Source organism: Lepisosteus oculatus, chromosome 8, assembly GCF_040954835.1.
Source record: "Lepisosteus oculatus isolate fLepOcu1 chromosome 8, fLepOcu1.hap2, whole genome shotgun sequence".
Classification (NCBI taxonomy): domain Eukaryota; kingdom Metazoa; phylum Chordata; class Actinopteri; order Semionotiformes; family Lepisosteidae; genus Lepisosteus; species Lepisosteus oculatus.
The window spans coordinates 3,022,935-3,036,991 of record NC_090703.1 but is presented as its reverse complement, the minus strand read 5'-3'; the positions used below and the strand labels follow the sequence as shown (position 1 = coordinate 3,036,991).

Here is a 14,057-nt window from a genome sequence, read left to right as displayed (position 1 = left end):
AAGAGCATACCTTTATTTACACACAAAGATGCCAATAATAACTAGCATTTGTTAATTTTAATCTAAAACATTAATACTAGACTGTGCTATTTTTTAAAGACACTAACAATTATATAAAGATTAATTAATTAGACATAACATAACAGTAAGAACGACAATGGTAAAGTAACTTTTTTGGAAATATCTAATAGATACACAGTGGTTGGAAAGTCTTTATAAAAGAACCTACAATGCCGAGCTGGCATGATATGACATCAAATGTCAGCACCAATCAGATAATACGTTTAGAAAAACTCGAAAAAGACTAGTTTACCAGGCTGTTTTTCTGATGAAAACAGGGATAATCTCTGTATATTTCATGATCAGTTAACAACAATGCATTCCTGTGTAGTTTGGAGTTTTCCCTTTTCATCCAATAACTGCAGAACAAGGTTTACAGAGCTACACAAAACAATCATTATGAGTTAGAATAGCACCATGTTTGCAATACACAACAAGCTAAATAAGAGAATCTACACATATTACCCTCCTATTTAAAATAAGCTTCAGCTGCAGGACTAACTTCAAAGTCAATGTCAGCAGTTCCCAGTACTCTTAATCCTGGAAGAGGAAGAGGTTGCAGGGCACAGCTCAGAAAGGCCGAGATTCCTCTTCTTCCAAATCGTCACACCTCCCTCAATGTCCTTTCTCTGAACCTTGGCACTGGCGGGGTTCGAACAGGTTTTCCTTACGCTTACGATGGCACCCAGATGTTTCCATTTATGTCAGTTTCTTGGGTATATGGGATATTCCAAATCCAAGGGCGATCTGAACCACAACCAGAAACACAATTAGGTCATGAAAAGCCATCGAAGGATTCTGCACCACAAGAGTACGGTCAAGCAAAGAGAACACCTAAATTACACTCAAAAATGGTCTTTTTAAACAATATTTACAAAAATATTGTTATATGATCATATTTGTTAAAACAAAAAATTACAGCATTCAAAATGCATGTAACTACAGTAAAATACATATTCCAGCTTTTTTCAATTGCATGATAATACACACCTTCAAAAATATCAGGATTAACCACCTTAGCTCTTCACACACTTACTGACTTCTTCCTTCACGCCTGACTGCCTTCTAAATATCTGTACTAAATATCTGTACTAAAGAAGAGACTACTTAGAAGGGCAGCACAATGCCATGTTGCATCGGATCATCAGGTAAACCCAAAACATCTGAGGCTCTCTCCCCGCTGGAGTCTGTGCTCCGGGAGCGAGGGGCTCTCTCCCTTTTGGAGTCTGTGCTCCGGGAGCGAGGGGCTCTCTCCCGAGGGAGTCTGTGCTCCGGGAGCGAGGGGCTCTCTCCCTGTGGGAGTCTGTGCTCCGGGAGCGAGGGGCTCTCTCCCTGTGGGAGTCTGTGCTCCGGGAGTGCCGTGCTCAGTGTTGCATGCACTGCCAAGTAAATGAAGGGAACAGAACCCCAGTGACCATGGAAACTGGCTACGCAAAACTGGGTTAAACAGAAAAGCAATAAACAGATTTTAGTCAACTGATTTCTTTTTTTTAAAACGGTTCATTAACAATCCAATCAAATCACACTTTAAAAATAACCTTTCAACAAAACAACTAAAAAAACCTGTTTTTAAGAGGAACATCTGCAGCAGTGGACTACCCCTTAAATAGCTGATGTTAAAAACCTGAAGCAAAATCAAAATCATCGACACAACCACATCCTGACACATGACACCCAATTATTTTTTCTCTATTTTAGAGTGGAAATTAATTTGATGTTCACAAGCACCTTACAGAGAGAAAGAAAATCTAATGTTACTGTGTAGCTTTTCTTCCAAATTTATATCTTTGCTTTGAGTGAAATAAAAACTTGCCTCCCTCCATCAGTCTCAAGTTGATATGATTTTCCACACTAATAAAATGCAAATGGTAAGATAGAGCAGGACCCCAATTAATGAAATGCACTTTTAACTCAAAACATAATAAAACTCTCAATATAATCAATATAGATTACAAACGTTCCTGCCCCATTACCCCTTTGTCTCAGAAAACATGAAGGCAAGAATATTTCCATTATTGTTTTGAAATTCAAGTTAACCCTAAAATCAATAATATGAAAAAAATACATTACTCTTTGCTCAAATGCACTTTGGACATTTACTTTGCAGAGACCAACAAATCAATATTTTGTACTATATTAAATTCTGTGGCTATTTTTATTCTTGTAACAATATTTAATTCCCATGGTTTAATCCAATTTATATTTGCAATTTAAATGTTCTGGGCATCCTACTTTACTAATTAAAACAGTTTTCTTCAAATCCTAGCTTGTCGTATTCTGTGTTTCTGAGAAATCTAAGCTCTAACTTTACTGTAACACATAATAATAGCTTATTAAAAGCTATTACTATATTTTCAATATCTACTTTGCTTTATTAATTCTTCCTGACACTGAAAATGAGATAATTCATTTAAATGCATAAAACATCAACTAAGGACCATGTATTCACTTTGTTAGATAAGTCAGGCACTTTATACAGGATACATGACACTCTGTTCATTCTCAGTCAATAGGGAGCTCCAAACTGCAAAAGCTAAGGTGTGTTATCAGCTAATCAAGGTCAGAAATGAGCTCTCTTTACTTTCAGAACTTCCTTCAGTGCAGCACGGTAATTAAGTGACTTGCACTTGGATACTTGTCATGTGCAGTATGTGTTCAGTAATGTGTGTGACATGACCCTGTAGGCCTTTAATTGGATATTTGTTGCAAGATGTCAAGACACCCCAGGAGACAATTTAAATAACCACTTTGGAGTCTATTTAGCAGGTCCCCTGATGTGCAAAAAATTGAGTTTAAGCCATTCTGGCAGCCTGCAGCTGTCAGTCTTCACCAGTCTTCATCAGTACAGCAGCCTGCTGCTCGAGAGACAGCACACGGGGAGGCGCGTGCGGCCTCGTCCTTCGCCAGGGCTCCAGCTGCCCGCTAGCTAAGCTTCATGCCCTCGCTCACCCCAGCCACACTTCCTTTGCAGAACAAAAACATTCCACACAACTCCATTTCAAGCGGTGTTCTCCAACCACCTCGAAACTGAATGACGTTCAGTTAAAGACAAGAGCCCACTGCCAACCACCTTAACTCTGAGAAAGAAAAGTTCAAGCACGCAAGTTCCAGTAACCCCACATTTCACTGCCAGGAGCTACCGCTCACTGCCATCACTTGGAAACCATCTATCTGATGCTGCAGTGCAACTGGACCTGAGGCTCTCCCATTTCACTTAATGATTTTAAAGCAAAAAACACATGAACTGTAGCTTTTACTCTCCTTGTTCTAAACATAATTTTCCCTTAAAAAAGTACAAAACGTCTCTACAAATATGATTCCACAAATGTCAGCAAGATCAGTGTAACTACTGTGGCAGTGCAGTACAGTCAACCACAATGCTCCCTGCTTGCTTCTTTTCCAACGGCTAATCACCAATCTCCTTTTCTCTCCTGTTGGTCTACTTTGACATCCTTACGCCACCACTATCTCACACTAGGAAACCTTGTGGATCAGCAAAGAAATGAGGGAAAATATCGCTAAAGGAGCCTTAGACAACACAAGCAATGAAGTCAGATGATGAAAGGGGACATTCACTTCCCCATGTTTACCAACAATTTTATCATTAGTCAATTAAAAAGGATGCATCTCTATCTGCAGCTCAGTCGAGGAGGTGGTATTTCAGCAGACCTAGGCAGGAAACGAAATGAAAAACACGGTGTGACAGAGGAACAGCACAGTGAGTGAACGCAGGTGCTGGGGATGTGTAGGCAGACCGTGAGGCACAGTCCTATTCCTATTTCTGGCACGGTGACTCAGCAGACATAGATGTGAACATGTCAAGTGGAATACAGAATGGGTGTATGAACATGTGCACACGCTGACTTCATTTGTTCAAACACGGAAACTTAAAACTGTGTAAAATGTTTAAGAGGACATGGAGCTCCCAGCCAGACCACTTCAATATGGGGGGGGCACACAGCTACCAATGGCCAGTGTCAAATCCCACCAGGTCTCCGGTTTTGTTTTTTCTTCAAAGCCGATAGTGAAAATCCTGAGAAAAATGCGGAATTTAAAATGAAAAAACATCAGCAAAATAAAATGCTCCATTTTATTACATTAATAATTTGCTTTGAGCTTCCTTATCCAGCTGCAAGGCTGGGTAGCTGGATAAAAGTCAGCGCTGCTCATCGCCTGAAAGCTGCATTACCTCCATTACACTTCCATCAGGCACAGAATACACTCATTTTCCACTGTCTGCAGACAGGATAGTGCAAGATGTGAATTATGCACTGGATACTGCTAACATCAGAGAGAACAAGATATTAAGAGGTTTTTTTACAATCACCATCCACAAATCTAATCTTGGGGAATATCATGAGGGACGATGCATGGAGTAAAGAAAACAAGAGAAAGGGACTACAGTATATCAGTGAGCTGAAGCAGTGCGAGTCCTAGTTTGCAAGCTCGAAAGTTAAGATACTCCTTGCACTGTGACTCAACAGTAGCAGACCTCTGGTTGCTAACGCGGGAGAGACGCTGTAATGACACATAGCACAGACATGTTTAAATCAAAGTGCAGCTTTAAAATGATTCACGTGTACTCTTCGATCTAAGGTGTCAAAACAACACTTGTTGAGCTCGTGCTAAGTTCTCCTTCATTTCAGGAGTAATGTTTCAAAAGGCATTTGCAGATACTATCGCACTGTTCAGCAAACAATGAAACAGTTGCCTTCCTGAAGACCCTGTGTTACAGAATAACCATATAATAACCATGGATTCAAAGGGAAATGAGAAATTAGGGGGAAGATGTCTAGAAAACAAAATCATGATAGAAATCCCTAAGTGTGATTTTATCTAAGCAGGACCTATGGTTCTATACTACAAAAAACTCGAAAACAAGCGATAAAGTAGGTGGTGGGGTTTACATTTCAATAACTTTTAAAGTTTTAGTTCAGAACAGGTTTATCCTAAAGAAGTATGTACGATCTGTAATTCTTTGACATCGACCTGCTGCGCTGCGCGGAGGCAGCCACACAACTGCTTATTGTTACTCATTCGATCGCAATCTAACCCACTCGCTTCGTAAAGAGGGGAGGCAACTCATCAGGTGACCACTCCGGGCCTGTCCTGTGGTTGAGGGGTGTCCCCTGGGGAGCAGGGCGATGGTTGCGGGGTGTACTGTGGTTGAGGGGTGTCCCGTGGGGGAAAGGGTGATGGTTGAGGGGTGTACTGTGATTGAGGGGTGTCCCGTGGGGGTCAGGGTGACAGCTGAGGGGTGTCCTGTGGTTTAGGTGTGTCCCTGGGTTGAGGGGTGTCCCATGGGGGTCAGGGCGACGGTTGAGGGGTGTCCCGTGGGGGTCACTGTGACGGTTGAGGCAGTTGAGGGGTATCCTCTGGGCAGCAGGGTGACAGGGGAAGGGTGTGAGGGTTACCTTTGCTGGAATAGTGCTCAGGTGGCAGATCGAAGGGAACAGTGAAGGAGGCAGAGGGGCTCTTGCTGCTGGGGAACGGGCTCCTCTCGATGGGGAAGCAGCTCATGTTCTGTGGAGCACAAGGGTGAGAACAAGCAGTCAGTCCTGGGACTCAGTCAGTCCAACACTCCTCAGCAATCATCACTCAAACCCATATGGAGAACTGTGAGGGTATGAACTTGCAACAGCATAAATAACATTACATATGTCAGAAAGTCCTTGCTAAATACTAGAACCTATACTTCATTCTTTTAAAAAATGAAAGGCATTTAGTTCAGAAAAGAACACAAAGGAAGCAGGGCACAATGAATTAGCAAGAAACCAGATCATTTGATTTGACAAATTCAGTTTAAGGCTACTTTATGCTAACGTATAGTGCTGACATACATAGACCCCTGACATACTACAACAAGACCCCTGTAGTAATGCACTTTTTGGTGTGCTAAACAGAAAGGAAAACCTTTAATGTGACACATTTCCCATCTAGACCAGAATTTCCAAGCCACAAACCCAGCATGGTGACCATGGATACCTTTATAGAAGCCATGGCCCTGCAAATGAGATGTATTACTGAGGTGCTGACTTTTTGATCGTAAAAAGTTCCAATCACTGTTTGTATGAACAGGGGTGTTAACCCTGGTGTCCTGGCTAAATTCCCAAATCTTTCATGTGAAACGTCAGGACATCCCCTGATCAGCCATGCAATGGGATTGCAGTGCAGAACTGTGTGTTGCTGTGTGTCACCCTGTTGTAGATGAACGGGTCCCCTTCCTGTATGTAGAGTCCTTTGCAATTCCTTGCATGAGAAGTGCTATAGAAAAGCAAGGAACACGTGACTGTCAAGTATGAGCAGAAAAGCGGTAACGACAGACATGTTATTCTGCCCTGAAATGCTGACTTGCAGATAGTTAAGAGGTGTAGTAAGAGTTTCCCTCTTCTTGATTTCTTTTGTTTCACAAAGTCATTAATGTTTGCGAAAAAAGTCATAGAGAAACATAAGAATGGAAGGTAACAGAAAGTATAAAGGAGGCCAGGGATCTGTTCTGAATCAGAAAGGAAAGTGCAGTGCAGAACAGCCTGCAGCGCTGTTACACAGACAAGTTTCAAATGGACTGCTACACAAAGAGAATACGAACTAGCTACAGCAGCTTTTATTACTGCAAGTGTCAGTTCTGAACATCAAATCCCAGATAGGTCTGATCTGCCCTGGTGAGAAAGCACACGCCTTTTACTTAATCAGTTCCTCACATGAGCGTAGAACAGTTGACCGCAAAACTTCAAAAATATATATTTTAGCTGTCACTTCATTTGCATGCAAGGTGTAACTGATTGCAAAGGAAGGGTCCTAATGCCAATCAATAATGATAAAAACCGCATGCACTGGCAGGGGAGCTCTCGAGAGGACGTCAGATAAAGAGTTTTTTGAAAATCAGAGGGAAGTCCTGCTGTTCACTTACAGCTCCTGCAGCCTCAAGTCATCTGCACTGCCCAGGGTTAGCAGCCAAGGGGAATGAATATAGACTCACTCAAGCCTGATATACACAGGACTTCTCAACTGTTTGCATTCTGACATAGGCGGCCATGACAAAGTCATCACTGAACGATCACAATGAATATGCACAACACAATTACAGCTTATACAGTAGCTTACTTCAGTTTTCACAGCCTGTATATTAGATCATATAGATGTACACAAATCAAAATGGCAAAATCAACACTCTTTTAGGGTTTTAAAGCATTGGCGTGTTTTCTTTAGCTCTGTGAGTGATCAGAGAAAAGAAAGGTTAGGATACTTATTTAAATTAGAACTACAAATTACTCAGGTCACAGTGACATTTTACCTTCATTTTTTTGGAATTTTGCCTAAGAGGTAGAAAAAGAAACAATTTGTGATTTTCTATTTTTGAACCAATTAAAGAAACAATACAAGTCCAGAGGCAGAAAATGTCAGCAGTGGTTAAGCAAATATCCCTTTTGAGTACGTCTGGCAAAACGAACTCGTTTGCGCCCGTTCTGCATTGATGACAAGGACTACACGATATCACGATATCACACATGCACTCGAACCACAGCACAATATTTTTCAAAAGGACACAATGTTCTTTCAGCTCAACAAAACCATGACAGACGGAACACAAGAGTAAACTACTTTCGAAATCAAGTCCACCAGGCTATTTGCACACCACTGCTTCTGGAGCACCACTGCACACTTGGGCGGCGGCAGAAGACTCAGGCCGGATAAAAGGAAACCACTTGAAACCGCTGAGAGTGTTGCCTCCATCAGCCACAATGAATACTAATGCCTTCTTCTTCTCCTCCCAGCAGAGCAGCACACGGAGCGGACGGCATCTCCTCCTAAGCGGTGCCATTTTCCACTAGCGTAAGGTTCAGTGCTGTTTTAAAAACGGTAGAGGCAGTGTAAAGATTCCCTCTACGTAACGTTGTTCTTAACATGTTTTCATTTTTTGCTGTACTGATATACTTCCAGTGGTTAGCCTTGCTGCCTCGCGGCACTGGGGCCCTGGGCACCATTCCTGGGGAGCTCTCTGGAGTTCAACAACAACAACAACAACAATAATAATAATAATAGATTCCTTACACTTACTGTATATAGTGCTTTCTGGACACGCCACTCAAAGCGCTTTACAGGTAATGGGTACTATACTGGGGCATTAGGACCCACAGACCGCAGGTGTGTGTGTGTGTGTGTGTGTGTGTGTGTGTGTGTGTCCTGTGGTCTGGAGTCCTGTCCAGGGTGGACCCTGCCTTGTGCCTGCTGCTTGCTTGGTCAGGCTCCAGCTCCTCCGTGACCCTGACTTGGAAGAAGTGGTTAGAAACTGGACGAACGATATACTTCCTTATTTCGATCACTACAGTACTTTTCTCTTTTGCTCCTTCATTATAGATCAGTCTTACTTGCCTCTCCTCCTTCTGACCTCCTATGGTTCTGCTGCTTTCCTGTTTTCAACCAAGTTTTAAAGCCCACTGGATCACCCAGCACAGACTCTATGAAACACTCCTGATCTAGTCCTTCACAAGATGGACACACTCATGAGCACACACACAGTATGCCCACAGGCACACAGAGCGACAAATCGGAAACGGCAGTCAACTTAGACTACTGCAGTATGGTGGTTAAAACAACATTGTCTTGGTGAAGTTCTGTGTTCCTGTTTTTAAAAAGCGGCTGGGGTTCTGGGTTCTTCAAATCTTATGTTATGAGCCCTGCTGAGACCCAACAACTCATCCATAAGCATTCTGAGAATGAGCTAACCTCTCCTTCAGAAATAACAAGCACTCCACTGCATGTGCAAGTGAAATGCAAATGCTAATATGCAGACTACGCTATTGAAATGCAGTCCTGCTAGCTTGAATGGGCCCTCAGAAACACTTGATTCACAAGACAGAGGAAAATTAGATATTTTCTCTGACTGTCAAGGAAACACAGAAGTCCTCACCACACCAACACACAACCCAGCATTCAAAAGAGAATCTGATGAGGCACGACCACACCACACTGACCACTCTCCACAGCACACAGCTCTGTGGTGTGTGGAACCACTAATAGGTATTAGCTGCAGTGGGTCTCCAGCGTATGGCTGCAATAAACTGCTAATTATTTTTATTAGCCAAACATAAGCGCTAATCCTTTTATACTGGAAACTCCTTCAACAGAAATCAGCCACAACAATACTGTGGATGCTGGAGAGATACAACGGATCAATCAATAACTGCTGTCTATCTCTACACAGCTCAAAATAGCAAGAGAAGAAATGAAGCCTGAGCAGAAAACCCAATTTTCCATTAAAGGCATGGCTGTAATTCCCCCTGTGCAACACCACAGCGATGAAGAAGCACTCACCTGACGCCCAAGCTATTTTCAGTCCCCTGGGGACTGTGTGATTTGGAGTTGGCTAATGTCAAGCCCCTGTACATCTAGGGTTCCTTACAAGTAATCTGTTGGCTTCAACAGCTCTTTAGATTAGAAAAAGAAATATCCCACTGGGCTCACACACCTCAGTGCAACATGGCAACACCTATGTGGGCTGGAGATGGTGAACAGCCTCCAGACTGGTATCTGACCCCCTGGGGCAGCAGTCTGGCAACCACTTGCAATAAGACTCATCAGATGACAGACAGGAGCTTTTCAGGCAAAAATAAAAAATAAATCCTAATTTAAGGAAAACTGGCAGAGTAAACACCATGTTAAACTTAAGATACCACAATGTATTGGTGAGAAAACATCTACAAAATCTACACAGAAGGAGGGAAAACCTGTAAGCTCATTGCTGCTCTTGATGAATATCACTGACAGACGGCAGCTGCAGTAACGCTCATGAAAGCATTTCTCATGCCGAGAAAGTATCCCGGAGCCCAGGAAGCAGCTGTGCACTGCTGAGGGGCTGGGCAGTTTCCTAACTGAGCCCCAGACGTGCTGGACCATGGGGCCTGAGAGCATCATGCCCACAGCGCGGAGACGCCTTTCTTCTTTCCAGAAAGGACCGTTTCTGCTGCTTGCTTTCCCCTGCGTTCCGTGGGTGAAAGGACTATGAAGTGGTTGCTTAGCAACTTTTGAAGTTTTTCTAAAGCCTACCCTAACAACAAGGACAAATTACCCTGCGATTATACAGTGCTGCGGTGAATTCTCCTCTCTTTACAGGGTAATATTAAAAAAACAATATCCCACAGTATCCAAAACAACATGTCGGGCAGTAATCACTCCTGAAGAAGCAACCCACAAAGGCACCAAAAAACTAGAAACGAGAAAAGACCGTGGTCTGGAGACAGCACTGGTGTCTCTTCATCATGCAGCCCGGCGTGGGACACTTACAAACGCTGAAGGCAGGAAGAGGACGCCGAGCTCGTAAGAACGAACCGTCATCTGGGTATTATTTTTCTCCATTGTACCCCAGGCAGCCTTGGACAGGTTGGCACTGGAAGAAAGAAAGCAGCATGTTAATGAGACACTGGCTCTGAAATCCCAGCAACCCCAGCTCCCACCACCTCCGTGAGCGCTCCGCCTGCTGCGGTCCTCAAGAGAGAAATGGGTCAAACAATACACAAGTGATTTCACAAACGACAGTGCTAATTATACTGGTAATTAATGTGTGGTCAATAAAGCCATTTCCTGAGGTTTGTCATGTGGAGAACTTGCTTTTCCAGGGAGTTTACTTGTGCCGAATGAACGTGACCAGTTTGCCACACCTCATCGGCTGGGCAGGAGCACAGAGCCCCTGTCTCTCTCGGTGACACGTCCTGAAGGGCGCTGGAGAACTGTCTGTCCAGCGAGACGCCGGGGGGGTCCGGCCGTGCTGCCTCTGGTGCTTGTGTGAGGGAGTCAGTCAGGGCAGGGGAGTGGCAGGGCTGTGAGGAAGCTGAAAGTTTCAGGCCTTCAGGACAACTGACCTGGCCCGTTCAAACAGGTTCCGCAGAATGACTGCGAATCTCTACCAAGGGTAATAACAGCAGTGCTTTAGTTGCATCTTTCCCCGGAGACAAAAAAAAGGCATTTTATGGTGCCGAGGAGCGTACGAGGAATAAAACAAGATGACAAACATTCAATCCGAAAGTTTCTTGCAACTCGGAAAATAAGAAAAGGAAATGTACTGTCATTTCTCAGCTGCCTGCTGCTGTTTTTTCCTGCCGAAAACGTGCACATTTCTCACCACCTCCCCAGTGCTCACTTAAGCTCCCTTCAGAGCTTTCCAGCACAGACACGAATAGCGAATTCTGTTTCATCCCAGCGAGCCGCTGTCAGTGCCGGTGCCCATCTCCGTAATGAGAGCTCGCTGCTGGAGCTCAACTCCCACCTTCCCCCGAGAGGCATCAGCTCACCTCATTAAAACAAAGGCAACGGCCTCTGCGACAGCCACAATTACAGCCCCAGCTTCAGCAGACCCTGCTCTCAAAGTTTTAACGCCATTACCTCCAGACATGTCACAGACTCAGAAAGGACCTTTTGAGTTTTTACACTCCAATTTTTTTCCTTCACTGCTTACTGAGGGAAAGGTTTCCAGTTCCCTTGAAGTCCTGCAATAATTCTAAGGAAACAAATGTTTAAGGAGCTACTGAGATTGCAGGCACACAAAATAGATCTAAACCTGGAAGATAAAATGCAAGCAGACCACCTCAGCTAAATCTGCTTTTCCACATCACCCATCATTGTCTGTGATCAGACCTACAACTGTGGTGTCATCGGCAAACTTGATGATGGAGTCTGTGTTGTGTTTAGCCTTACAGTCGTGGGTGTAGAGTGAGTAGAGCAATGGACTAAGCACACACCCCTGGGGGACCCCAGTGTTCAGAGTTAGTGTGCCAGAGGTGTGGTTTCCAAGCCTGACAGCCTGAGGTCTGCCTGTCAAAAAGTCCCGAATCCAGTTGCAGAAGGTGGTGTCGAGACCCGGTGCACTGAGTTTCTTGACAAGTTTCTCTGGAATACATGACTGCATGTCACTGCAGCTGGTAGATCACTTGACTGTGTTCGCAAATGCCCGCGAAAGAGAATTTAAAAGTATACAAAAGATATAAAAGAATATAAAAGTGCAAACCCAACCTACAGTGCGGATATGTGGAGCTCTTTGTGCTGACGATCTTCCACTCCTTATCAGTCCAGTTAGAAAACAACGATCAAAAAAGAAAACCCATCACAGGGGGAGAAAAGAGCAGAAATTCTACGTGCATGGTGTAAGACCGCATCAAATCTGATGCAAGCGGATGCCATGCGCTGCACAGTAATCACTGGCCGTGCTTTAGGTACAAAGCGAAATTCCTTTTTGGCCGATACCAGCAGGAGTACCACTGCAGTTCCTCCTGCTGCTCTTGCAAGGAACTTGGTAGCTCGCCCTGAGAAAGAGCTCTCTCTGACCTTTCACCCTGCATGGCACTCAGCACTCGCACAGGCTGGAGACAACCGCTCATCAACCTCTGCCACCTCTGGCCAGATGTACAGTGTCCCCGGTCTCTCCAGGGCTGCCGGGGCCTTTGACCGGCTTTCTGCTCAGAAACAATTCATTGTCAGGACTGTGGGCTCAGGGGATGCAGGGTCATACAGCCCTGGCTGAGGATTTCTCCTCGGCAGCAGCTATACAACACTCCCCATATCAAGCACACAACTCACCGGTCTCGCCTTTGTAAAAACAAACATCAAAACAAAAACATTCCCCTTGCCAGAAAGTAGTGACATTTTGAATCTGATGTCATTTTTTTGGTTTCCTTCATTATATTGAAGCTGATAAGGATTCAAAAATCCAAAGCAAATGCAGTGTCAAATTAAAAGGAATACATTAAAAATGTATTGTGGATTAAAGGCTTAAAATTAATTATGTATAAATGTGTGAGCTGGTAACATTCTATCCTAAGGCAGCTGTAAAGACATTTTAGCAGTTGGATATTAAAAGTAATGGCATGGCTACAAACGTTTCAAGCCACGTTTGTTGTTGTCATTAAAAAGTATGTATCCAGGTTTGTGTGTTATTAGTTATTCCAGTTTTAGACTCTATTTAATTCAACTTATTGAATAAAATAACTCATAAAGGAGAGCTCCTAACAAGAACCTTGTCCTTATGGAGCAAACAGAGGTGGTAGATTAAACAGGTGCTCATAAAGCGCGGTGGTCAGGCTGAACAACTGTGTCACGGAAACTGTGCGCCTTGGAGTCACAACCACGAGGATGATCACAGTCCACACCAGAGGACCACTGTGTGTTTCTGGGGTACAGATCCACCAGCACACCCCCCAACATTCAGCCATTTCTGCAGTATTAACATGTTCTCCATTGCCCCACATGTGTGTACAACAGCTCTTCGATGCATTACTGTATATACAGCTGTACTGTATTATTAAACCTCTGGAACAGCAGACAAGCACACTGGATAGGCATACAGGGTAAACAGTAAATGAGCTGCTGCATTAATAATACCCCGGACCCTCACTTTTCAGGCTAAATGAACCGTGTGCTGATTTTTTTAAAAGCCAGGGTCAGCAGAGAGAGAGAGTCTGATTAATAGAACATAAACCAAGACCAACAATAAGCAAAACAAATCCTTAGTCAGCCACCGAGCTCACAGGCTGGAACTGCGCTCCTATAACAAACAACGTGCTCTACCGAATTCACTGATGAGCAGACCTGCGCTGTTTGCTCAGCTCAGGGACTAAAGTGTGTGCCTGTAAATACAACAGAAGGCTAGAAAAGGATGTGCAGGTTCAGCACAAGACCTGTAGAACACATGAATATAATAATTAACATGACTGAATCTTCATGCTGACTTTTTTGTGAATGTAAGGTATTGAAACTTTTTAACACTGACTGACAAAAAAACTTAATCCATTTCTATAAAGTCTTTTAGAAAATTTAGAATCTTCTATTTTTAATTTCAACCTTTTTTCTTTGAGAATAAATAAGTTATAAGTCAAAATAAGTCATACCCGTCATGACATTAATTCCAATACCAATTAATATTACCACTAATTTTAATAGTATTTCAAACAGTGTATTGCCAGTGTCTGTAATTTTAACAACTAAGGTCATTCAAGGACAAAATACCA

The 14,057-nt window shown here is 43.4% G+C and overlaps 1 protein-coding gene across 2 annotated transcripts in view; it reads right to left on the bottom strand.

Annotated features, from left to right (window-relative positions):
* tdp1 (tyrosyl-DNA phosphodiesterase 1) overlaps positions 1-14,057 on the bottom strand; it is a 36,268-nt gene continuing 22,211 nt past the window's right edge. For both annotated transcript variants that reach the window (XM_069193014.1, XM_006632273.3), the window contains exons 14-16: positions 10,345-10,447; positions 5,475-5,583; positions 1-807 (exon numbers count right to left, since the gene is read on the bottom strand). In XM_069193014.1, coding sequence (XP_069049115.1) covers positions 734-807; positions 5,475-5,583; positions 10,345-10,447 — 286 coding nt within the window. In that variant the 3' untranslated portion in view covers positions 1-733. The remainder of the gene's footprint in view (positions 808-5,474; positions 5,584-10,344; positions 10,448-14,057) is intronic.